The following is a 27,064-nucleotide window of genomic DNA, read 5'->3' on the forward strand; positions in this document are numbered from 1 at the left end:
CAATACTGTATCAAACTGTGTAAGTAGTTTTCTTTTTTATTAGATTCTGTTTTTATCAAACAAAAGTACATGGGGCTGCGGTTGTAGCTCGGTGGTAGAGCACTTACCTAGCATGTGTGAGGCACTGGGTTCAACCTCAGCACCACATAAAAATAGATAAAGGTATTATGTCCGTCTACAACTGAATTTTTTTAAATGTACATTATTGAAAAAATGAAAGTACCACAAAACTTTACAATGAAGTCACAATCCAGATCCTTTTCTCTACTAGGAATTCTTTTCAACTTCTTTAGCTTTTCTCCTGGCACTTAATTCTATGTTTCTAAATAACATGCTTCAGCTTGTATTTCTCATTTTAATTTTAGACATTTCTCTAATGATTTCCTGTTCTGCAGATGAAGATTTAGCCTTTTATATTTCTGTCTCTACTTTGGTCCTTTCACAGATTTCTTCCTCCCTTTATCTGCCAATCTGGCTATGTTATAATTTTGGTGAAATATTTAGGGTCAATTTTATAACAATGGAATCATTGTTCATAGCCTGGCGTACAAAACATCCTCACATGAACTTTTTGCTTTGCCTGATATAGTACTAATTCAGCCTCAAATGTGTAACAGAGTCAATGAAATACCACAACTACATCACACGTCAGATATCCAGTCAATTCCATGACTCTTTAATTCTTAGAGGTATCTCTCTTCACGCCCACTTTGCTCCTGACAACTGGTGGGTCTCCAGATCTCGGCACGGCTGCTCCACCCTGGACCTGCATGCTGCATCTTGGTCTAGGACTACCACTAAGTTCCACTATTTCACAGAATCCAGTTGCTTGAATCCTCCAGGAAAAAGGGATGTACATTACAGAAAAGGAACCACACCTTGTCACAGAATGGGACTCCTTCTTCCTGTGTTGTCTTTCTTGATTTATTTCCTCACTCTGAGAGACCACTCTGTTTATCAGCTTTACGCTTTTTTTTTTTTTTTTTTTTGTGGTGATACTGGGGATCGCACTCAGGGCCTTGTGCTTGCAAGGCAAGCACTCTACCAGCTGAGCTGTCTCCCCAGCCCTGTTTATCAGCTTTAAAGGAAAGGGCATATTGGAACTAAATTCTATGAGATCCTGCCTGTCTGGAATTTTCTTTAGTCTTCTCTTATTTGATACTGTGACTATGTTTCATGTCCAAAATAATTTTCCCTCAGAATTCTGAAGAAATCACTTTAGGTGCTGCTGTTGGACGTCATTTTGACACCCAGACCTTTGTACGAGACTTTTTTTTTCCTGGGAGCTTTTGTGATTCATGAGGACAGGCCACTCAATGGCCTTCAATCTGGAGACCCGCGTTCCGGGTGATTTCTCTCCTTACCATCTGCCTCCTGTCGTCAACTCTTTGCTTTCTGTTCTACTTTCCAGAAGAGTTCATCTTTATTTTCCAACTCTTCTACCTTCTGCTTCTGCAGCTTATGTAGTTTTAAATTTCCAGGAGCTCTTCCTGTTTTTCAAGCCCTCCTGATTACAGAAGTTTACTCTTGCATTGTCTTACTTCTGAGGACACAATGGTGGCTCTTTGGTCAGCTCCTCCCCTTCTCCGAGGACCCTCCTCAGCCTCTTTTTCACACTGGAGGCCTCACCAAACGCCTGTCCAGCTTCCTCCTGCTGCTCCTCGGGAGCACTGCCCAGCATTGGTGTAGCTGTGTACGTGGGCAGTCTGTCATCACGCGGGGCTGCAGCCCTTCCACGAAAGGACCCATAAGGGTCAGTATCTGCAGGTATTTTCTTTTGTGCTGATAAGTTTCCTCAGAACAGAATTAACTTTTTTTCCTTGCCTGGAGGCACAGCCTGCTCACCAGTGTTTTATGAACATAGACAAGGAAGTGGGGTGTGATTCTCAGTTTATGGACTTTGGCTTCATCTTCTTATTTTACATGCAGTGCTTAACCCACATCCTCACCTGTGCAGGAGTCCTGGCGTCTGGAACCTGTCAGGCTTCCCCTCACCAGGGTTCCCTGTGCTAAGGCAGGAAGAGGCATCCACCTGGGTGCTCCGGCTGGCCAGGGCCTGGGTCTGTTCCTTATGTAAGCTTTCCACTGACCTTCATTTCAGCTTTCAGAAGAACTGATGCCTCCAGTTCCTCCACCTGTCTGGGAGTCTGAGGTTCACATCAGTTTACTTCTGAAAGATGGTTAACTTTGCGCTGCTTTCTTTCTGCTTGTTCTGTTACCAACACTTCAGCTGATTCCCATCTTTCAACTTTTTGAAAATCTCACCTGCTACCTTCTCTGTTTCCCTTTGTCTTTGTGGTTTTACAGCATTTTTGTTCTTCTGTCATTTTAGTAGTTTCAGGGAAGAAGAAGATAAATGGGTCTTAATTTACCATGTTTAATAGGAAATCCATTCTCTTTCCACCAAATGTATATTGGCATCTTCCCATAGCAAGAGAAATGCTGTTATTTTTAATGGCTAATATTGTATTTTATGACTATGGTACAGTTTATTTCATAAATATCTGAATGCCAGAGCTTAAAGTTGTTAGTTTTGTCATAAAAACTTCACTATAATGAGAATGCTTGCAACTAAATCTTTTGCATATATCTTTAATTATATCTTTAAGCCTGTCAGAATCCTAGATCAGTCAAATGGCACATATGTTTCCAGCATTTTCTGACACTTACTATTCAAAATAAGTAATGAATTTGTTGGGTTACACACACACACACACACACACACACACACACACACAATTTTATTTATCCATCTACTAAGGCTTTGGTTGAAGAGAAGTTTGAAATTCATGGCCAATATGTGTGTTTTGGCACATCTGATTTCAATAACTCCTGTAACTTCCCTTATTGCCTAAGAGAATTAAGAATTGGCTATATGAAATGAGTAATCCAAGAAATAAAATCAGGTCATTTTAAAATGTGCACACACATAGACACACACTTTAGCACTAACCTACTTATCACCATCGCTGTGATGACGGGCTCCCAGCCTGAGTGGAGAACTGTCCTTGTTGCTGGATGTTTGGCAGCTACTATAATCCAGATAGGAGTTAGGGCCAAGAAAAAGGCACCAACTAGTGGAGAAACGTAGTAATAGGTCTCTACAATTAAGAAAAAGAGATGAGTCAATTTTTCTCAGTAGCAAATCCAAATTATCAAGAGTATCAGTTTACTAGAAGATGTGATACTAGCAGATATATTAACATGCCTTACATGTTCTATAAATTTGAAACAAATTTAGAACTGTAGGCAAAATTTAAAAATTAAATGATGTAACTGAAAACCAACATTTTAATTCACAAATGTTTATCACAAAACAGCCGTGTGACATACATGAGAACAGCAATGATAAATACACTAATGATCAGAAGAACAACAATAAAAAAGTTAACATTCGGCAGAGTACCAAGACTTTGTTACCCTTCTCTGTGGCAAGCAGATCTTACTTGATCACAATTATTCATTCCTGCTCCATCCTTGGACTTTTCTACATATAGAGAAAACCTCTCTGCTTCATTGACTTCAGGCCCTGGCCATTTGTCTTGTTTGGTGCACGTGAATTATGCCATCTCTAAACAAAATTCTAAATGCGCTTTCATAAATGGCTGGAATATGTGCACGCGCTGTTCTCAGGCACTAGACAACAGGCCCATCAGACCATGATTCCTGAGAAAAGGGAAAGGCAAGAGATGAGCACCTCAAGGACCCCAGCACATTCAGACCACGGCTCTGGGAGGGCAAGGCTAAGGCAGCAGTAATCAACAAGGCAGAACCCGAGAAGAGGGAGCCTCAGAGGAAGCTGGAGAACAGAGCAGGGAGCCGTGCGCACACAGGGTGAGCGCCAAAGGCTGGCCAAGAACAACCAGGCAGTTGAAACTGAAGATTTCCCAGAGTTCACAAAGGCCTGGAAGTCATTCAAGATGGAACCCCCAAGAGACGAGAGCTTTCAGTAGAGACCAGAGAAAGGTCACGTCTTCCTAGTAGGGCCAGCCCTAGAACAAAGTCTGCTCTGGACCTGCCTCAAAATAACTTCAGAGCAGGCTTGGCGAGCTCTGGTTAGTTCACAAATGGCTGCAGACGAGAATCAAGTCCAACGTTCCATGCAGAGAAACCATCGAACGCACAACAGGGCACCCACGAGGTCCAGTGTCCACCCGAGAATCACGCTTAGAATATCTGATCCACGGAAACACTGAGACATTCTACTTAGTTTACATAGTTTACCTTTCTCACAAGCTTTCAAGTACTTAGTCTTTATAAATGCAATAAATTAAACATACAGATATGACAACTTTTTTATAAATATTCATATAATGTATACAGATTTGTTAAGATTTCTATTTAACAATTACAATAAGTCAATCAATGATACACTTTGAAATGGAATTAGGAGACTGATGTATTGCTCTAGTAGGCTATTACAAGTAAATAAAATCAATATGTGCTGCCTCTTTGGTATAAAACTAGTAATTCCATGAGTCTGACTTGCAAATATTTTTTTATTTTTAAATCTCCCTATGGTTGAAAATTGCATATTCTTTATTTAAACACTTAGATATCATCCTAAGGCATTTTTGGTGATATCATTTTAGCTGATCATAGTTTTATTTTTTAATATTTCAGACAGGATATCCCTGGATTCTTCTTGCTAACTTTAATACATATTGTGTTTTGTAATGATTTCACAACTTAAAGACAGACTTGACAGAGTTGATTCACAGTCATTGCCTGTAGTCTGTGTAAGGTTTAAGTTAAATATTACTTAATTTTTCTACTATCTAACAAATTCTGCAACCCTTAACTCTTATCTTTAATTTTCATTTGTTTAGTTTCTTAAGACATTTACAAATCTTCCTACCTGACTAAAGATGTCTGAACCAGACAGAAATTCAAACTTTTCATTTTTGCCTATTGGGTAGGAACAAGGAATTATTACAGATATTAAAATAACATCTACACAAATTTCATTCCCCTGGCTGTCTGGATTTGCCACCACCTATTCCAATTAATTATACTAACAAAATTCATTTTTACATTTTCTGCCATTTATTTTTTTTTCCTTTTTTTATTGTAAACAAATGGGATACATGTTGTTTCTCTGCACATGGCGTAAAGGCATACCATTTGTGTAATCATACATTTATATAGGGTAATGTTGTTTGATTCATTCTGTTATTTTTCCCTTCCTCCCACCCCTCCCACCCCTCTTTTCCCTCTATACAGTCCTTCCTTCCTCCATTCTTGCCCCCCCAACCCTAACTCTAACCCTAACACTAACCCCTCCCCCCCACCATTATGTGTCATCATCCACTTATTGGCGATATCATTCGTCCTTTGTTTTTTGAGATTGGCTTATCTCACTTAGCATGATATTCTCCAATTACATCCATTTGCCTGCAAATGCCATAATTTTATCATTCTTTATGGCTGAGTAATATTCCATTGTATATATATATATATACCACAGTTTCTTTATCCATTCATCAATTGAAGGGCATCTAGGTTGGTTCCACAGTCAGGCTATACTGAATTGAGAAGCTATGTAGATTGATGTGACTGTATTTCTGTAGTATGCTGATTTTAAGTCCTTTGGGTATAGGCCAAGGAGTGGGATAACTGGGTCAAATGGTGGTTCCATTCCAAGTTTTCTAAGGAATCTCCACACTGCTTTCCAGAGTGGCTGCACTAATTTGCAGCCCCACTAGCAATGTATGAGTGTACCTTTCTCCCCACATCCTCGCCAACACCTATTATTGCTTGTATTCTTGATAATCGCCATTCTAATTGGGGTGAGATGGAATCTTAGGGTGGTTTTGATTTGCATTTCTCTTATTACTAGAGATGTTGAACATTTTTCCATGTTTGTTGATTGCTTGTAGATCTTCTTCTGTGAAGTGTCTGTTCATTTCCTTAGCCCATTTGTCAACTGGGTATTTGCATTCTTGGTGTAGAGTTTTTTGAGTTCTTTATAGATTCTGGAGATTAGTGCTCTATCTGAAGTACAATTGGCGAAGATTTTCTCCCACTCTGTAGGCTCTTTCTTCGCATTGCTGATAGTTTCCTTTGCTCAGAGAAAGCTTTTCAGTTTGAATCTATCCCAGTTATTGATTCTTGCTTTTATTTCTTGTGCTATGGGAGTCCTGTTAAGGAAGTCTGATCCTAAGCCGACATGTTGAAGATCTGGACCTACTTTTTCTTCTATAATCTGCAGGGTCTCTGGTCTGATTCCGAGGTCCTTAATCCATTTTGAGTTTAGTTTCGTGCATGGTGAGAGATATGGGTTTAGTTTCATTCTGTTGCATATGGATTTCCAATTCTCCCAGCACCATTTGTTGAAGAGGCTATCTTTTCTCCATTGCATATTTTTGGCACCTTTGTCTAGTATGAGAAAATTATATTTATTTGGGTTTGTGTCCATGTCCTCTATTCTGTACCATTGATCTACCTTTCTATTTTGGTACCAATACCATGCCATTTTTGTTACTATTGCTTTGTAGTAGAGTTGAAGATCTGGTATTGCTATACCCCCTGCTTCACTCTTTCTGCTAAGGATTGCTTTAGCTATTCTGGGTTTCTTATTCTTCCAGATGAATTTCAAAATTGCTTGCTGTATTTCTGTAACATATGTCATTGGGATTTTAATTGGAATTGCATTGAATCTGTATAGCACTTTTGGTAGTATGGCCATTTTGACAATATTAATTCTGCCTATCCAAGAACATGGGAGATCCTTCCATCTCTAAGGTTTTCTTTAATTTCTTTCTTTAGTGTTCTGTAGTTCTCATTGTAGAGGTCTTTCACCTCTTTTGTGAGATTGATTCCCAAGTATTTTATTTTTTTTGAGGCAATTGTGAATGGGGTAGTTTTCCTAATTATTCTTTCCAAAGATTCATCACTTATGTATAAAAAATGCATTAGATTTATGTGCATTGATCTTATATCCCACTACTTTACTGAATTCACTTATGAGTTCTAAAAGTTTTCTGGTGGAATTTCCAGGTTCCTCTAAGTATATAATCATATCATCAGCAAACAGGGATAGTTTGAGTTCTTCTTTTCCTATTCGTATCCCTTTAATTTCTTTCTGTCTAATTGCTCTGGCTAGAGTTCCAAGGACGATATTGAATAGAAGTGGTGAAAGAGGGCATCCCTGCCTTGTTCCAGTTTTTAGGGGGAATGTTTTCAGTTTTTCACCATTTAGAATGATATTAACCATGGGCTTAGAATAGATGGCCTTTACAATGTTAAGGAATGTTCCCACTATTCCTATTTTTTCTAGTGTTTTGAGCATGAAGGGGTGCTGTATTTTTAAATGCTTTTTCTGCATCTATTGAAATAATCATGTGATTCTTAACTTTAAGTCTGTTGATATGGTGAATTACATTTATTGATTTCCTGATGTTGAATCAACCTTGCATCCCTGGGATGAAACCCACTTGATCATGGTGCACTATCTTTTTAATATGTTTTTGTATGCGATTTGCTAAAATTTTGTTGAGAATTTTTGCATCGATGTTCATTAAGGATATTGGTCTGAAATTTCCTTTCCTCGATGTGTCTCTGTCTGGTTTAGGTATCAGGGTGATACTGGCTTCATAGAATGAGTTTGGGAGAGTTCCCTCCTCTTCTATTTTATGGAATATTTTGATAAGTATTGGAATGAACTCTTCTTTAAAGGTTTTGTAGAACTCGGCTGAGAACCCATCTGGTCCTGGACTTTTCTTTGTTGGTAGGCTTTTGATGACTTCTTCTATTTCATTACTTGAAATTGGTCTATTTAAATTGTTTATGTCCTCCTCGTTCAGTTTAGGCAATTCATATGTCTCTAGAAACCTGTTGATGTCTTCAAAATTTTCTATTTTGTTGCAGTATAGATTTTCAAAATAGCTTCTAATTATGTTTTGTATTTCAATCGTGTCTGTTGTAATATTTCCTTGTTCATTCTGAATTTTAGTGATTTGAGTTTTCTCTCGTCTTTTCTTTGTTAGTGTGGCTAAAGGTTTATCAATTTTGTTTATATTTTCGAAGAACCAACTATTTGTCAATTTTTTTGTATTGTTTCTTTTGTTTCAATTTCATTGATTTCAGCTCTGAGTTTAACTATTTCCTGTCTTCTACTACTTTTGGTGCTGTTCTGTTCTTCTTTTTCTAGGGCTTTGAGCTGTAGTGTTAGGTCGTTTATTTGTTGAGTTTTACTTCTTTTATTAAATGCGCTCCATGAAATAAATTTCCCTCTAAGTACTGCTTTCATAGTGTCCCAGAGATTTTGATATGATGTTTCTTTGTTCTCATTTACCTCTAAGAATTTTTTAATTTCCTTCCTAATATCTTCTGTTATCCATTCATCATATAATAGCATATTGTTTAATCTCCAGATGTTGGAATAGTTTCTGTGTTTTACTCTTTCATTTATTTCTAACTTCAATCCATTATGATCTGATAGAATACATGCTAGTGTCTCTATCTTCTTGTATTTGCTAACATTAGCTTTGTGGCATAATATATGGTCTATTTTAGAGAAGGATCCATGTGCTGCTGAGAAGAAAGTGTATTCGCTCTTGGTTGGATGGTATATTCTATAAATGTCCGTTAAGTCTAAATTATTGATTGTGTTATTGAGATCTATGGTTTCTTTGTTCAATTTTTGTCTGGAAGATCTGTCCAGTGGTGAGAGAGGCGTGTTAAAATCACCTAGTATTATTGTGTTATGGTGTCTTTGGTTTCTGAAATTGAGAAGGATTTGTTTGACATACATGGATGAGCCACTGTTTGGGGCATAGATGTTTATGATTGTTATATCTTGCTGATTTATGCTTCCCTTAAGCAGTATGAAATGACCTTCTTTATCCCTTCTGACTAACTTTGGCTTGAAGTCCACATTATCGGAAATGAGGATGGATACTCCAGCTTTTTTGCTGAGTCCATGTGCATGGTATGTTTTTCCCCATCCTTTCACCTTTAGTCTATGGGTATCTTTTTCTATGAGGTGAGTCTCTTGCAGGCAACATATTGTTGGATCTTTCTTTTTAATCCAATCTGCCAGTCTATGCCTTTTGATTGATGAATTCAGGCCATTAACATTCAGGGTTATTATAGAGATATGATTTGGTTTCCCAGTCATTTGGTTCATTTTTAAAATTTTATTTATTTATTTGTTTGACACAACTTGGCTCCTCCTTTATTTGACAATTCCTTTAGGATAATTCCTCCCTTTGCTGATTTGCTTCTTTGTTTTTCATCTCTTCCTCATGGAATATTTTGCTGAGAATGTTCTGTAATGCTGGCTTTCTTTTTGTAAATTCTTTTAGCTTTTGTTTATCATGGAAGGATTTTATTTCATCGTCAAATTTGAAGGTAAGTTTTGCTGGGTATAAGATTCTTGGTTGGCATCCATTTTCTTTCAGGGCTTGAAAAATGTTGTTCCAGGCCCTTCTAGCTTTTAGGGTCTGGATTGAAAAATCTGCTGATATCCGTATTGGTTTCCCCCTGAATGTAATTTGGTTCTTTTCTCTCACAGCCTTTAAAATTCTGTCTTCATTATGTATGTTCGGTATTTTCATTATAATGTGCCTTGGTGTGGGTCTGTTGTAATTTCGTGTATTTGGAGTCCTATAAGCCTCTTGAACTTGATTTTCCATTTCATTCTTCAGATTTGGGAAATTTTCTGATATTATTTCATTGAACAGATTGTTCATTCCTTTGGTTTGTTTCTCTAAGCCTTCCTCAATCCCAATAATTCTTAAATTTGGCCTTTTCATGATATCCCATAGTTCTTGTAGATTCTGTTCATGATTTCTTACCATCTTCTCTGTTTGTTCAATTTTGTTTCCAAGGTTAAATATTTTGTCTTCAATGTCTGAGGTTCTGTCTTCCAGGTGTTCTAGCCTATTGGATATGCTTTCTATGGAGTTCTTAATTCGGTTTATTTCCTTCATTTCAAGGATTTCTGATTGTTTGTTTTTTTTTTTTTTTCAATATCTCTATTGAGAAATGATTTGTATTCCCAGTCATTTGCCTTATTTTTGGTTTTTAAGTCGGCTTGGTTTCTCCTTTGAGTGGTTTTTCTCTAAGGTAGTTCCTCCCTTTGCTGACCTACATTGTTGTTTTCCATTTCCTCCTCATGGAATATTTTGTTGAGAACATTCTGTAGTGCAGGCTTTCTATTTGTAAATTCTCTTAACTTTTGTTTATCATGAAAGGATTTTATTTCATCTTCAAATCTGAAGGTTAGTTTTGCTGGGTATAGGATTCTTGGTTGGCAACCATGTTCTTTCAGAGCTTGAAATACGTTGGTCCAGGCCCTTCTAGCTTTTAGAGTCTGGGTTGAGAAGTCGGCTGCTATCCGTGTTGGTCTCCCCCTATATGTAACCTGATGCTTTTCTCTCGCGGCCTTTAAAATCCTGTCTTTATTTTGAATGTTAGGCATTTTCATTATAATGTGCCTTGGTGTGGATCTGTTGTGATTCTGTGCATTTGGTGTTCTGTAAGCCTCTTGTATTTGATTTTCCATTTCATTCTTCAGGTTTGGGAAATTTTCTGATATTATTTCATTGAATAGATTGTTCATTCCTTTGGTTTGTATCTCTGTGCCTTCCTCAATCCCAATAATTCTTAAATTTGGTCTTTTCATGATGTCCCAAAGTTCTTGGAGATTCTGTTCATGATTTCTTACCATCTTCTCTGTTTGGGCGACTTTATATTCAAGATTAAATATTTTGTCTTCATTGTCTGAGGTTCTGTCTTCCAAGTGGTCTAGTCTGTTAGTGATGCTTTCCATTGAGTTTTTTATTTGGTTTATTGTCTCCTTCATTTCAAGGATTTCCGTTTGGTTTTTTTTGAGAATCTCTATCTGTTTTTTGAAATGATCTTTTGCTTCCTGCAGGTGCTCTTTCAGCTTATTGGTATTATCATTCATTGCCTGCATTTGCTCTCTTATCTCATCCTTTGCTTCATGAATCATCTTAATCATGTATAATCTGAAGTCCTTTTCTGACATTTCTTCTAACATACTGTCATTGGATTCTATTACTATAGAATCTAGATTTGTTTGGATCATTTTCTTCCCTTGTTTTTTCATGTTGTTCATGTATCTTCCCCTCTAGCAGTGCAGATCTGGGGTATTGCAGATTTCCCCCTATAGGCTTATAGTGGCCCTATAGGTTTCCAAAACCCTTTCTTTAAGGGAAGATCAATATTAGCAGTGCCCAAATCAGACACTATGCAATTCTAGACCAAATAGCCCCTATGGGGACAATAACAAAATTGTCATAATAAACAAAATGAGTTCAAATGTTATCTTCGGTAAAACAAACAGGTTTGCAATAAGGTCTGCAATTTCTAATGGAGGACAAAGAGGATGCAGAGGGATATAGAATATGGCTGTTAATGGGATAAGAAAAGAACATACAGAAGTTCTAGAAAATAGAAAGGGTGAGAGTGTAATCAAAAGAAATCGGATGTTAGCATGCAAAAAAGGGAGAAAGAGACTCTGAGGGAACAGGTAAACAAAAGGAAAAGAGAGCAAGAAAAGTAAAGAAATAAAAACTTAAATTTTTTTTAAAAAGGAGAAAAAAGAAAATTTACTGTATAACAGTCATATACTAATGAAACCTCCCAGTGTTCAGTAGCCTGGTGCATGAGAGGTACCTGACAATGAGCTTCAAGCCTCCAGCAGGCATCTCAGGATGGGATTTGCCCCACCTAAAGATCGTAGCTATGGCTTCCAGGATTATCCAAGATGGCCGCTCTGGCTTCAAAATGTGTTGGCAAATGGGGAGCTGCAGCTCAGGGGTGGACGTGGTCAGCTGGAGGTCCTGGAGACGGGATGCAGTTGGTCTGGCGGGGGTCCTGGGGGTCCAGTGTGCTTGGTGTAGTTGTGGGATCCTGGAAGCCAGGTGCAATCAGTCAGTCTGGGTTCCCGGTGATAGGACACAGTCAGTTGGTCTGGGGGTCCTGGCAGCAGGGAGCAGTCAGTTGATGTGAGGGCCCCAGAGGCAGGGTGTGGTCGGTCAGGCTGAGGGATCCTGGAGATGGGGCTCAGTCAGTCTGGCCAGTGGTCCTACAGGGCCTGGCTTCTGTCTCAAAATGGCGGCAGCCACGTGTAATCAAACCTGCAGGTACTATGACAGTGAACTTCCAGGCAACAGGAGGCAGCTGGTGCTCCACTGGCGGTCTATGGTCAGTCTGCTGGCAGCTTTCGGACGATCGGGAGGTGAACCTCAAGCGTTGGGTGATGGATAGGGGTAAGGTAGGCGATGGACAGGCGAGAGGCAGGCAAATGGCCTCAGTATCTCTAACTCTTTATTGAAATGATCTTTTGCTTCCTGTATTTGCTCTTCATTTTCTGCCATTTAAAGGAATATGACTAATGCTACATTCTGTGTCATTTTCTCCACTGTTTTTCAAAAGATGAAAAGAAAACCTTTATTTGTTGAATAGAGTCCCAGTTTTCCTCATAAATCATTAGATAAGGCAAACAACACCCCCACAAGGAAGCATTCCTACCTCCTAAAACAAGTGAGGTGACCAACAACCTCTCTGTGGGACCAAAAAGGAACAAAGAGCACTGAGACCACTGGACACAAATGAGATTCTGCCAGGTCAAGGTCACAGCAGGTCAAGGTCACAGCAGGTCAGGGTCACAGCAGGTCAAGGCAGGAGCAGCCCACCAGACGCTGAGGAAGTCATCCTCAGTGTCCTCCCTCTGGCCAGACATCCGAAGTCGAAAAAAGCACCCCATCCAGCCCAGAATCACTGCCCTGTGTTTTCGAAGAGGTGTGAAATATCTCGGGAAAGAAAAAGAATGAGCGGGTTGTTCCACAAAAAGTGAAAACCTTCCCACCCAACACCAGTAGTTCCACTCCCAGGTGTACACCCAGGAGAACGGGACTCATGCTCACATAAAAACCAGTACGGGAATGCTCCTAGAAGCATTATTCATACCAAAAAGGGGAAGCAACCCACAGATCGATCAGATGGTGAACGCATATACTCATCCTGCGTATTATTGAGCCATACTGTTGATGAGCACTCAGATTCAATATTAATTAACGCTAGAACATAGATGAACCTTGAAGATATCATGCTAAGTGAAAGAAGCCAGACGTAAAAGGTCAAGTAGTGTATGATCCCATTTGTATGAGAAGTCCTGAACAGGCAAATCCAAAGAGAAAGCAGATGAGCAGCTGGCAGGATCCGGGGGAAGCAGGAAATGAGGATGACCATACAGGGTGACGGGTCTCTTTTGGGGGTGATGAAAATGTTCTGGAATTAAGTCACAGTGATAGTGGCTACTAAGTTGTTCACTTTAGAAAGGAGAACCGCATGGGAGGTGACACACCCCATTCTTAGAAATTCTAACAATGGAAAATAAAGAAGGACTGTATTCTTTAAAAATGTCACCGTCAAAGACCACATACACACATATGAACAGACAAAGAAATAGAAAAAATAACACAAATGGAGTAAAATGTTAACAAGTGAAACTAAGTAAAGGATATGCAGGTGTTTTTAACCAGCATAATTAATCAACTGATTAATCCAATCCATTGACTAATCCAGCTGATCCATCAAAATGGGTCATTCATGAAAAGGATTAATCCACAGATGGCTGAATGGACTGTGAGGTGAGGCCTAGCTGGAGCAAGTAGGTCACTAGGGTGTCCCCTGGAAGGGCCCTTTTCTCTGTGCTTCCTGGTTGCCAGGAGCTGAACAGCTTTCCTTCACTACATAATTGCACCATTAAGTTCCTACCACGGACCTAGCAGACCATGGACATGGATTGAATTCTCCAAAATCATGAGCCAAAACAAAAAAATCTTTCTTCCTCTAAGTTGTTCTTGTCAGGTATTTTGTCACAGCTACAAAAGGTTAACAGTGGCACTTTTCAACCTCCACTTTATCATTTCATCAATAGCAGTCATTGTTCTCATCCCAAATTCTTCTGAGATAAGTAGCTATGATGAGTGACAGATTTCATGTTTCTGTGTGAACAACAGAGCATGGTAGAGCACTTGCGTAGCATGTGTAAGGTCCTGGGTTCAATGCCCAATACTGCACAACCCACACACACACACCCAACGACAAAGCAACAGGCATTGCAAACAAGCTGTTCTCAATGCCCGTTAATAATCACCACAATTTCTTAGGGAACTGACATTCTAGAAATCATTCTAAGATGGAACAGTACTAAAAATCACTCAAGCACAGTGACACTCAAGGATAATTTGAGATTCTACTCACATTAACAAATCAAGGCAGCAATGTTCTAGAATGTCCTGTAAATAACTCAGTGACATCCCTGGTAGTCTCACAGGATTAAAATAACCTGAAGTCACCTTTTTAAAGCTAACCTTGAAGAATAGAAAATTAATCAAATTTTGCTTCTTGGATCTTGCCTACAAAGTTAGAAGCCGATAGTTTTTTTTGAAGGCGATAAATACTATGTGCCAGGCACAGTGGCACATGCCTATCTTTCCAGCTACTTAGGAGGCTGAGGCAGGAGGATTTTACGTTTGAGGCCAGTCTGGGCAACTTAGCCAGACTCAGTCTCAAAATACAAAATAAAAAGGGTTTATGATGCAGCAGCTCAGTAGCAGTACTGCCCTGGGTTCCGTTCCCAATACTGCAAAAATAAGTAAATATCCTGTACGTACAAGAATTATACAGCCATTTAAGTATTTGAAAAGGAATTTTTAAAATATTCTTAAAAGTTATGTAAACAAGAAAGAAAGGGCAACAATCATTGTGTACAGGTATTTCAGTTACTGGTCCAATGCTGAGTTCTAATAGCTTCTGAAGATTACGATAGGTGTGGAGAGTTCTATATGGCTGGGCAGTGACGTGCCTGTAATTCTGGCTGGTCAGGAGACTGAGGCAGGAGGATTCCAAGTTTGAGGCCAGCTTAGGTAACTGTGAGGAGACCCTATCCTAAAATAAAAATAGCTCAGGACGTAGCTTAGGCATATAGCACTTGCCTAACGTGTGAGGGTCTGAGCTCGTTCAATCCACAGCACCAAAAAAAAAAAAAAAAAATATATATATATATATATAAATGCTTCTGTGTTTCCTCCCCAAGTCAAACAAAAATATACCTTAATCTCATAATCCACAGCTTAGATTACTATTTCTTATCCTGTTTTCACTTGAAATAGATCTTTTCTGGCAATATATTACCTTTTTATTTTTCTGCAGTGATAATCTCTATATACTTTCTGCTTTGGCAAGAATCTCCCCAATATTACATCATCATCAAAATTATTTTTTCACTGTAGTCTATTATTGGACAGTTACTGTGCCAAAATCATTCAGAGGATTATCTATCTTCTATTTCTAGGCATATATGTAACACTTCTCAAATGACTTCTACTCGCATCAACTAGAGCACTTCAGAGATGAATAGTGTCTAGTAAAGTGCTATTTATTCACCACCTACTATGTGTTTGGTACTGCAGGATGCTACAAAGAAATCAAATGAAGTAAAAATGTATTATTCTCAAGAATCTTATACCAGCACAAAGGGAAATACTGTATTTATACAAAAAGCTACAGTCACCAGCTGAATATAAAAAATGTTAGAGGAGTGCCAATAAAGTGATACTGGAGCCAGGAATGGTGGTGCATGTCTATAGTCCTAGTGGCCCTGGAGTCTGAGGCAGGAGGATCCAAGTCCAAAGCCAGCCTCCTCAACTTAGTGAAGTCCTAAGCAACTTACTGAGACCCTGTCTCAAAATAAAAACAAAAATGGGCTTGGGATGTAGCTGAGTGGTCAAGTGCTCCTGGGTTCAAGCCCCAGTCCCAAAAATATAAAAAGTGAGAAGAATCCTGAAGGGCCTCGATGGGCAGGAGAGAATGGGCTGGGGGAGGGGGTGGCGCACGAAATCTGCTCGTGGCTGGACCTGTCTGGAAGGCAGAAGCCGGGGAGGCTTGAGAAGACGAGGCTCCCCAGGAGCCTCACACACCAGGCCAGAAACACCGTCCACAGAGCCAGAGTGACTGCAAAAGAGGAAGTCGAGGGAGTGAGCCAAGCTTTGAGGCTGCATGTGTCCTTGTTTGGAGAGGTGCACAGGTGAAGGGGGAAATCTCCATGATTACTGCAGATTTCAGAAATCACAGGACTTTTCACAGGACCAAGAGAAAGGCGGCACGCTCAGGGAGTGAAGCGTGACCTTGGCACCGTGAAGGCCGCCTGCACGTGGGGGCCGTCAGTCACCGCAGAGCCGAGCGAGAACCGCAGACGCTCAGGCGCAGGACGCCTTGTGCGGGTACCCAGGCGAGACGGCCGCTTGAGTCAGGCAGGCTGACTCCTCATCTCGTGTACTATTCCCTCTCCCTCTGCGACGAGGGCACCAGATCCATCCCTAGCTCACTTCCGGCACACGAAGCAACCTATGAAATACAGTCCCGCTGTCTTCAGGTCTGGGCTTCACTGGTCCTCCCGCCCGCAGGGCTGTTCCTCTGACCACCTCCCGGGCGCCTGCCCCATCCCTAGCCCTACTCCCCATGACTGCCTTTCTACCTTTGTTTCTTTCTACTGATCTGTTCCTGCTAATTTCATTCAGCACGATGCCCTATGGGTTCATCGCGGTGTCACAAGTGGCAGGATCTTTTATGATTGGGGGCCTTGCATCGTGCGCATGTGGGCGTGTGGGTGTCGGTTCCTTCATCCCTTCACCGGGCAGGATGCCCCGTATCTCGGCTAGTGCGATCAACGCTGCGGTGAACCAGGAGTACAGACAGCTTCACAAGGTGCTGATTTCATTCTCTGTGGGTATGTGCCGAAGGAGGGACCGCCGGGACACGTGGTGGTCCCATTTTCACGTTTTGATGACCTCCCGGTTTCCCACAATGGTTACACCAGTTCGCGTTCCCGCCAACGGGCACGAGGATTCCCTTTCCTCAACACGCTTATTTCTTGTCTTACTGATGGCAGCCGCCCTAACAGGGGTGAAGGGATGGCTCACTGTGGTCTAGATTCGCACTTCCCTGATGATTGGGGATGTTCTGCGCCGTTCACATGCCCACTGGTGGTATCTACATCCCCTTGGGAGAAATGTCTCTTCAGGTCCTCTGACCATTTAAAAAACGGTCAAAAAAAAGGTTAGTTTTTTAGTTTTCAAGAGGGATGAGCACCCTATGTATCTGGGATATTAACCCCTTATCAGGAATGCTCACGAATGTCTTCTCCCAGTCCCCGGGCTGCTTTTCCACTTGGCTGATTGTTCTCTTTGTTGTGTAGAAACACTCAGGTTGATGGTCCTACTTGTCTGCTTTTGTTTTTGTTGAGTTATCCAAAGTCATTGCCAAAGCCAATGTCGAGGGGTTTTCCTATTTTTTTCCTTCTAGGAGACCTATGGTTTCAGTTCTTATATTTAAGTCTTTAACCCATTCTTTGTTCATTTTTATCATGGCATAAGAGCCCCATTTCGCTCTTTTGTGTGTGGAAATCCAGTTCTCCCAGGGCCTTATGTTGAATAAGCTCCATGTCCACGTGTGTCCCCTTGGTGTCCTTGCGGACCGCGTGCCCTTGATCCTGGTCTATTGGTCTATGTGTCTATGTCTTAGCATTTCAGTCACTATGGCTTATAATACAATTGGAATCAGGATGTGTGATATATCCCATTTTTCTTAAGATTTCCTTGGCTACGTCTTTTGTGGTATCATAAATTATACGATGCTTTTTCTATTTCTGTGAAGAATGATGTTAGAATCTTGAGAGGGATTACACTGAACTTGCATATTGCTTGAGGTAGCAGGAACTTTTTTACATTCGTATGAATTCTGGTAACATTACACACAAAATACGTTATACAGTTGGGTTCATTTTGACAAAATCATCCATGTGAGGAATTTGATTTCAATCCCCACTTCCCCTTTCTCTCCCCTCCCATCCCTTAGTAGGAACATCTTAACATACTACGGGAAGTAAGAGCAAGAGCAGTCAGACCAGAAATGACATCCTAATTCCAGGACTGTTGAGCAGAAGTGGCAGGGGCAGGCAAACTCGCCACGTACCAGACCTTAAAGGAAAAGCTTTCAGTTTTCCTCCGCCAATTATAATGTTAGCGGTGGACTTCTAAAAAAAATGGCCTTCATTGTTTTGAGGAAATTTTCTTCTAGACCTAATTGTTGAAAATCTTTTATCAAGAGAAGATGTTGATCTTTGTCAAAAACTTTTCTAGCATCCACTGAGATGATCACGTAGTTTTTATCTTTCCTTAACACGGTGCATCACATGGACTGATATGCATCTGTTAAACCAACCTTGCATCCTAGGAATAAATCCCACCTGGTCATGAGGCATGATCCTTGACACGTGTTTGGATCCTGTTTGTGAGAATTTTAGGGAGGCTGTCTGCAGGTGTGTTCACCCTCAGAGCCACTGGCCTACAGTGTTCCTGTGGTGTCTGGTTTTGGTGTCAGGGCAACGCTGGCCTCATAACCTGAGTTTGGAAGTCATCTCTGTATTTCCTCATCCCACGCCGTCTTTTTTGGGGAATAGTTTAAGAAGTACTGGTATTGATTCCTTCAGTACTTGGGAGAATTCAGATATGAAGCCTGGGCTTTTCTTTTGGGGGAGGTTTTTAATTACTACCTCACTCTGTCATTGGTCTGCTCAGGTCTTCTGTTTCTTCCTGATTCAATCTGGGGTAGATGTATGTTTCTAGGAACGTATCCATTTCCTCTGAGCTATCTAATTTGTGAGCATATAATTGCTCATAATAGTCCCTTGTGATCCCTTCTATTTCTGCGGTATCCATTGTAATGTCTCTACTTTTAGTTCTGATTTTAAAGGAGCCTTTCCCCGCTTAATCTAGCCCAGTCTGTCATTTAAAAAAAAAAAAAAAAAAAAAACCAACTTGTCATTTTGTTGATTTATTCTATAGCTCTTCAATTTCCTATTTTATTCATTTCTGCTCTTGCCTTTATTATTTTCTTGAGTTTAGTTGTACTTTTTCTAGTTTTTTGAGGTACAATATAAACTTCCCTCTTAGACTTACTTTGCTGCATACCACAGGTTTTGGTGTGTTGTATTTCCATTTTCATTTGTCTCAAGGTCTTTAAATTTCCCTTTTGATTTCTTCCTGGACTCACTGGCTATTCTGAGGTTGTGTTATTTAATTTACAAACATTTATAAAGGCTCCAGTTTTCCTCCTGTTGTTGATTTCTCATTTCATGCCACTAAGTCAGAAAAGATACTTGATATGATTTCAGTCTTCTCAAATTTGTTAAGATTTGTTTTCAGACCTATTATCTATCCTAGAGAACATCCCATACACACTTGAGAAGAATGTGTGTTATGCTACCTTTGAATAGAATATTTTGTATGTCTGTTAGACACAGCTGGACTATAATTCAAATCCAGTGTTCCCTTATTAATGTTTTATATGCATGATCTACCCATTGTTGAAAGTGGAACATTTAAGTCCTCTATGATTACTGTATGGTTATCTGTCTCTCCCTTCAGACCTATTAATAATGGCTTTATGTTTTAGGTGTTCCAATACTAGATGCACATATACTAATGGCTGTTATGTCTCCTGGATGAATTGACCTTGTGATGCTTTTCTTTCTTTCTTTCTTTCTTTTTTTGCAGTACTGGGGATTGAACTCAGGGCCTTGTGCTTGGGAGGCAAGCACTCTACCAGCTGAGCTATCTCCCCAGCCCTGTGACGCTTTTCTTAATGTCCAATTCTTCGAGCCGTGTAATACACAGCCTCTATAACCAAAGCCTGTAGCTACCAAGAAGTCTTTTTATCTCTAAAATCTTGTGTTTCCAATAAAAAAATCACGAATTAAACTGTTCCTAAGAGCTAGACTTTTCAGCAAGATGAACAGGACCTTAGAATTTAAACCTGCCCCTTCCTAAACCTTGTATTCAGAATTAAAATACCAGGCCTCCAACTGCTGATCTCATGAGGCCCCCTAGTGCTCACAATGCGGACGAAATCAACAGCATTTCAGGAACGCCTTTAACTGTTAAATTAACTACAGGATCAATCTGAAGCCCATTTAAAAAAATCTCTCTGGGGGAAATCAATAATGCAGAAGAATGGATAAGACCTGATTCAACTTGAATTATTTTGAGCCAATTTTCAGAAGAAAAGTCCCAGAAAATCCTAAATAATACTTAATAAGGCTGTTTTTCAAAATCATAGTTACATTCCATTTTGCTTTTTTATTCCTTGATCCAATTAAACTGTTAATGCACCACTATATAACTCCCAAAATATCAAAAGCTTTAGATAATAACACATGATAATTAAGCCTTTTGTAAGGAGTTTATCACTTGTATAACTTTAAAAAATAAAAAAGTCAATGCATGCTGTTTTCCCCAGCAGGTAGTCTATCTTCTGGAACTTCACAGTACCTGGTATCACTTAATGATCATCGTGTTTATGATATTAACATTCTTCAATGGTACTCTCCTTACTCTCTTATCACTGCGCCTTCTACTGATGAGAAACCCAGGTGCTCAGCAAATGTGTCCCATGACGTCCCCAAGTCTGCGGCAGTGCACCTTCCTTCCTTAAGAACCACTGAGAACACAGAATTTCTACCCCCGACGTTAGGAAGAAACGCTTCACGCTTCTCAACTGCTCTCCCTCTTACTGTCCCCAACTTGGAGGGAGATGAGGGAAAGGGCACCAGGGTGCGTCACCCACGCCCTCCCTGCCTGCCTCTGGGAGCCTAGCCTGGTGGCAACAGGGTCCCTTTTCCAGTACAGTTGACAGCCTGGTCCTAGGAGGACAACTGGTGGCACAGCTGTCCTCCTGAGAGTGGCCGGCAGGCGTCAGAGAGCAAGAGAGCGAAGCCAGCGCTAGTCGGGAGCTGGGGCTTCAATCCCAACCGCGGCTTCTGTTTCTCAACTGTGTAATAAGCTAGAGCAGGAGAAAGACACGTGACCAATTTACCACCCAACAACATAGATTACAGCAGGTTTGAGACGATCTCTTTAACAACGTGACTCTCATTTTCTGCGGGAGAAAAGGGCACTACGCATGACCTGGAATACACTTGCACAAAGATCGTCCCTTGCACGCTACACGACAATAAAAAGCCAAGACTCAGATCTGACGCTTAGGTCACTGATCAATCATGTCTTACACTTTACCTCAAGTAGATGCATCTTTATCTTCTAAATGATAAGAAATGTCCCTGGATGTACACATCAAGTCCTAACAAATATTGTTTTATGGCACTTATTAAATAACTTGAGGCAATTTAATATACTCAGTGAAGTTTCTTTCCCATGGTATCTTCAAAATTTGTAGGAAATTGTCACATTTGGTAGGAAGAAGTCCTTTAATTCAAGATCATATAGCTGAGACTCTTCTTTAAATTAAGTACACTTTAGATCATAAATCTGTATAGAACCACGTACATATGTGAGGATATGTGTCTGCTTTATGCTTGGCCAGTAGACTATTTTTCCTTGTATTACTGTGGGTTTCTGTTCTCTTTTTCTGTTTTTAATTTGGCATCAAAAAAAAAAAAAAATGAAAGCACTACTACTATTTAGTATCCAACCAATGCTCACAAATCAATCATATCCTTTACCACTGACAACAGACCCAGAATACAAATTTTTCATTAAGATAATTCACTAGACTAAATTCTCCATCACTACGCATCAGGAACTATGCATCCAGGATGACTCCAGCTTCACACAACATTCAGGCTTATTTTCATCTTTTTTTTTTTTTCTTTTTTGTTAACCACCACGAGCCTTCACTTACTGGTGGGGAGAAACATCCTGTTGGTAAATTCTGAGTCCTACCATGACCTTAATTCTTTAACGGTAGTTCAGTACACAGAACTCTGAAGGCTGACTGCTCCACGGCTGCACATTTAGAGTCAAGGGCAGAAACCATGGACTAGGAGAGACCTGTGTTCAACACTTCTACCTAGGGCTGCATAAACGTGCATAGCATATATGACTTCAATGACCCTCGGTTTTCTCATCTGAATTTAGAGATAACCCCTATCTTAGAGCTCTAAGCTCTAACAGAAAAATTATGTGAGAGCCACAGCACACAGTAGGTGCACAAGAAATTATAACTGTTGTTCTGCTTAGTTCTAATACAGATGAAGGTCACCATGGAGCCAGGACATTGCTGCAACAATATTTATTTTAAAAGACTCTCATAACACACTATATTTAGTGTCGAGTCAACTTACCAAGACAGGAGTACAAACCCTGACTTATCCAGGCTAATATGGCAAGGGTTATAAGGTCCCCAAAACTGGCAGCAATGGGTGTAGCGACATTATCAGGATTTATACCAGTCTTCTTTGAACCAACGATAACTCCAACCATTATTATTCCTAGAAGGAAGAATGGTCATCACTTTTGATGTCATGACTTAAAGAAAATCAATTCCCCAAATACTTAAACATATAGGACAGACAGACAGTAAATCGGTTCCAGTGAGACTGCATGCATAAGCTGACTGAGCAATTAAAGCATTTTATTCCAATGCTATGGAAAAATGCCTTTCAACCAAATCCAAGTGGAACTTGCAGATCTGAGAAGATCAATGTTGCACTTGAAGACCCAAAAGTGACCACAAAATTATGTTAAAGCTAAAATTTTGAATTTCATAATGCGTATGTGTGTCTTAGGTCTATTTGTGTGTATTGAATCCTAAGATTTTAATTTTAACCCTCAAATCACGTATGAAAATGCCAAAGAAAGGTGAGTCATATGCGAGGCAACTGGGAAGAAGACCAACAGACACAGATTTGTTCACATATGGTAGCTAGAAACGCTTCCTTCATTATCTTATTTAGTGTTGAAGTATTAAGAAGCAGGAAGTAATTAAATTTGAACACTAGAGTCCAGAACATAAGAAAGTCTTTGTAAAAGGTATTCTTTAAACCCAAAGTTTGTTTATAATTCTACAATGCAATAACAGAGGATGAAAATGTGACTGTATACTTGCACTTTTGAATTCTTAGAATCAGATTCATGAGAGGAAAATGACAACATTTATATCTATACCCAGTTGGATAGATTTTCTCATGGCAACACATTCGTTAAGAGGATGCAGTACTCAGAAAATTTTAAACAACTATGTGCTATCCATAGCACACAGATTTTCAACTTGAAATCTAAATGTGGCTTTGTGTGTGTGTGGGGGGAACAAACAGAAGCTGGGTGCAGAGGCATATGCCCATAATTCCACAGACTGGGAGGCTAAGGCAAGAGGATCACAAATTCAAGGTCAGTCTCAGCAACTTAGTGAGACCCTGTCTCAAAATAAAAAATAAAAAGGGCCAGGCTGTTGCTCAGTGGCAGAGCACCCCTGAGTTCAATCCCTAATACCAAAAAGAAATAAATAAAAAATAAACAATCTCACTGCACTTTTAGAATAAAAATAGCTGCAAATGTTTTCATTCCAGAATACTCATTACATAGATAAAACTGAGATCTTGGAGAATAGGATTTAAATACATGCCTGAAGTCACTTAGCTTATGACTCTAGGCCAGTGTTTTTTTACTGTATCCCTTACAAAGTCAAAACTTTAAAAAACAGAATTTTTTTCTTGAATCAATCATTGCCTCGTAAATTATATTCTAAAAACTTTTTATATATCATTGCATCTTACCTTTTTTACAATATCACTGTAAAAGGGGAATAAAAGCAATAGCAGAAATTTTTTTGTTGTTGTTGTTTTTTTATTGTAAACAAATGGGATACATGTTGTTTCTCTGTTTGTACATGGCGTAAAGGCATACCATTTGTGTAATCATAAATTTACATAGAGTAATGTTGTTTGATTCATTCTGTTATTTTTTAGTTGTCAATGAACTTTTATTTATTTATATGCAGTGCTGAAGATCAAACCCAGCACCTCACACATGCCAAGCAAGTGCTCTTCCACTAAGCCGCAACTCCAGCAGAAATGTTTTAAAAACATGTTATATCATAATCCTACAAAATATAATCAGGTACGGTGGCACAGGCCTGTAACCCCAGCTACTTAGGAGGCTAAGGCAAGCAGATTGCAACTTTGAGGCCAGCCTGGGTAGCTTAGCCAGACCCTGTCTCAAAATAAAACTATTTTTAAAGGGCTGGGGATGTGGCTTAGTGAGAGAGCACTTGCCTCGCATGCGTGAGGCACTGGGTTCAATTCCCAGTGTGGCAAAAAATAACAATCCAACGAGATGTGATCACATAGGAATCTTTTTTCCCCCCAAAATCAGCACATGGGAGGCTCCCCTATGGCAGGGCTATTTTTATCTTTTCAGCTGAAATTAAACATTTTGCAAGCATCATGGCTCAGTGGGAAGAGCTGAGAGCCAGGAGACTTGGGTTTTAATTCTGATTCTGCTACTAACAAGTGGATATAATTGGACAAGTTGCCTCACCTGCCTGAATCGGTTTTCTCACCTACAAAATGTGGTTAATGGTATCTGCAAACAGTAAGATGGTCAAAAAGGTCAAATTACAGCAAAACTAGAAGACACAGGGTTCAAGGTAAGAAGTTTTAAATGTACAATAGTTTTAAAAGTTGAATTTTTGATGGTTTTGAAACTCCTGGGCATTTCAAACACCTGCTGGGTTTAAAATTTTTCAACCCAAATGACACAGAATCAGAAAGAAAACAGAAGTTAATGAGCCTAAAGATACTGCAACTTTTCTTTTGCTAGAAATGTAATTTCTCAATAGCTTACTCTCACTCATTCCTAGTAATTCCATATAAGAAAACGACCCCTGATTATTATTCCATAATAAGCTAGTTATCAAGTGTAAAGTTCACAGTAATAAAAAATCCAACTAAGAAGTTCTGATGCAGTTAATTTTTAAACTTCTGTTTCTATAACTGTCTATAGTCAATAATATGCTGTCTTCAGAATAAAGTTATATCTGTACTACCACAGAAACAGTTGGGAACTTTTTTTTTTAAATATGAAACTTAATTTTTTTTTTTTTTTTAACAGAGGAACTGCTTTTGAAACTCAGAATTCCTGGAACACTTGTAACTCAAGTGACAAGCCAGTAAATCCCCTGCATGATTTCCAGAAAGTTTCTCAACTTCCCTTACAGAAACAGATGAATGCCTAGGCTATTTTCCTGATCTTATGTGGGAACTATCCCAGGGCATCGAAGGCCAGGAGACGGCCTCCGACAGACGGCTGTACACTCAGGCTCATAAACAATGACCTAGACAGACATCTGAAATGAGATGGCTGAAGCTCATGATAACTTTTTTCTATGGTTCTCATCACAAATATCGTTTGAATAAAGAGAGTTATCATCCTGAGAAATAAATCACTTAAAAGCAACGGGTCCCAGCCATCAGCAAATGCGCTCACCCTGCAGAAGAGACGCGATGAAGGCAGTGGCCACGCTGCTGGAGCACAGGAGGATGGAATGATCCAGGTAATACTTTCCCTCTGGAATCCAGCCCAATATAATTGCCGCCACCGCTGCTAAAAATCCAACGACTGTTGCCTGGACCTAAAAAATTTGTTACAAGTCCAACTGAATTAGTAATTTAAAAAACATTCAGAATCTTTCCTTATTAAACATCACATACAAGAAGCCTAAAGAAACCAGTGCCCTTGGTCCCCGAGCCGCACCGCCTTGTAAAGAAGCTGCTGTATTGTAGTTTTAATATTCCCTGAGAGGGGGCTCTCACTGCCCTGATCTGGTGGCAGCAGGAATGGAATGCAATTCAGGAATCTTTTTTAACATCACCCAAAGGATTCGGATGGCTTGATCCACAGATCATCTAAGAAAACGCCGGCTTCAGATGGAAAAGGGCCCCACCCACGGCGTGAAGCAGGCTCTCCAGGCCGTGCTGGAGAGATTAAAACCAAATGATCGGAGTTTGAATCCTGGTTCTCCCACTTAACCTTGTGGCAAGTTACCTAAATTCATTAATTCAACTGATCCTAGTACGTAGGATGCAGTGTGCTTGGTACTGAAGTGGGACCATGGTCAAATGCAGTACCTGTCTCAGTGGGAAGCAGACATTTAAAAATACCCTCACAAATAATCACAGTTCTGCTTAGTGCCATAAACGCTTGAGTTTTGACTGGGCACAATGGTGCATGCCTGTAACCCCAGCTGCGCTGGAGTCTGAGGCAGGAGGATTGCAGATTCAAAGTCAGCCTCAGTAACTTAGAGAGGCCCTAAGCAACTTAGCGAGGCCTAGTTTTCCAAATAAAATTTTTAAAAAAATAATAAAAAAGGGCTGGAGATGTGGCTCAGTGGTTAAGCATCCCTGGGTTCAATTCCTGGTACGCCACCCCCCGAAAAAGCTTGAGTTCCCTCACCTATAAAAAGATACTATCAAAATTCGACATTCAAGTTACATAAGTAAACAGGTGCCCGTAGGGTGGACACAAAGCAACACTCAAAACCACCACCACAGGGCTGGGGTTGTGGCTCAGTGGTAGAGCACTTGCCTGGCACATGTGAGGCACTGGGTTTGGTCCTCAGCAACACATAAAAATCAATAAATAAAATTAAGGTATTGTGTCTGTCTACAACCTAAAAAAATTTTTTTAATTAAAAAAAAGAAAAACAGAACAACCAACCACCACTAAGAAAAGGCATGCAAAATGCTGACGCAGGCTACCAGAAGGTCAAAGCTAGAAGAAAGGCCCTGGGAGGCATATTTTCCAGAAGTTCTTAACTGTTTCTGTCTGGTTGTCACCCTCTGACAACCTGGTAAACGTTCTGTAGAACAGACACCTTCCCCCAAGAAAGGGCAGAAGCACTCAACAACTGGAACGGAATTTCTGGGTGTTCTCAGACTCTGAGGCCAATCCACGAAATGGGGTCAAGGGCTCCAGGTGAAAGACCCCTGCAGCAGGCTGACCCCGTTGTGGAGAAAATGAACAGAAGGGACCCAACCAGAGAGCCCGGATACCCTGCATTCCGGCCCCACCAGCTCCGATTACAGCTCCTGTTGACATCACCCACTCGAAGCTGACCCCCGGGTATGAGAACCATCATGGCTGCACAGCTGTTAGGACGGTTCAGCACGTTCATACTGGTGACTAAATGACATCCACATTTCAAGCGGTAAAACTAAGTACTCATGTAA

General features: G+C 40.1%; 1 protein-coding gene across 5 annotated transcripts in view; it reads right to left on the reverse strand.

The window, feature by feature from the left end:
- Positions 1-27,064, reverse strand: part of SLC41A2 (solute carrier family 41 member 2) — a 116,947-nt gene that overhangs the window by 44,764 nt on the left and 45,119 nt on the right. For all 5 annotated transcript variants that reach the window (XM_079140440.1, XM_079140442.1, XM_079140441.1 and 2 more), the window contains 3 exons: positions 25,323-25,467; positions 22,181-22,327; positions 2,954-3,101 (listed from right to left, as the gene is read on the reverse strand). In XM_079140440.1, the coding sequence (XP_078996566.1) occupies positions 2,954-3,101; positions 22,181-22,327; positions 25,323-25,467 (440 nt within the window). The remainder of the gene's footprint in view (positions 1-2,953; positions 3,102-22,180; positions 22,328-25,322; positions 25,468-27,064) is intronic.

This window comes from Sciurus vulgaris, assembly GCF_902686455.1.
Source record: "Sciurus vulgaris genome assembly, chromosome: 5".
NCBI lineage: Eukaryota > Metazoa > Chordata > Mammalia > Rodentia > Sciuridae > Sciurus > Sciurus vulgaris.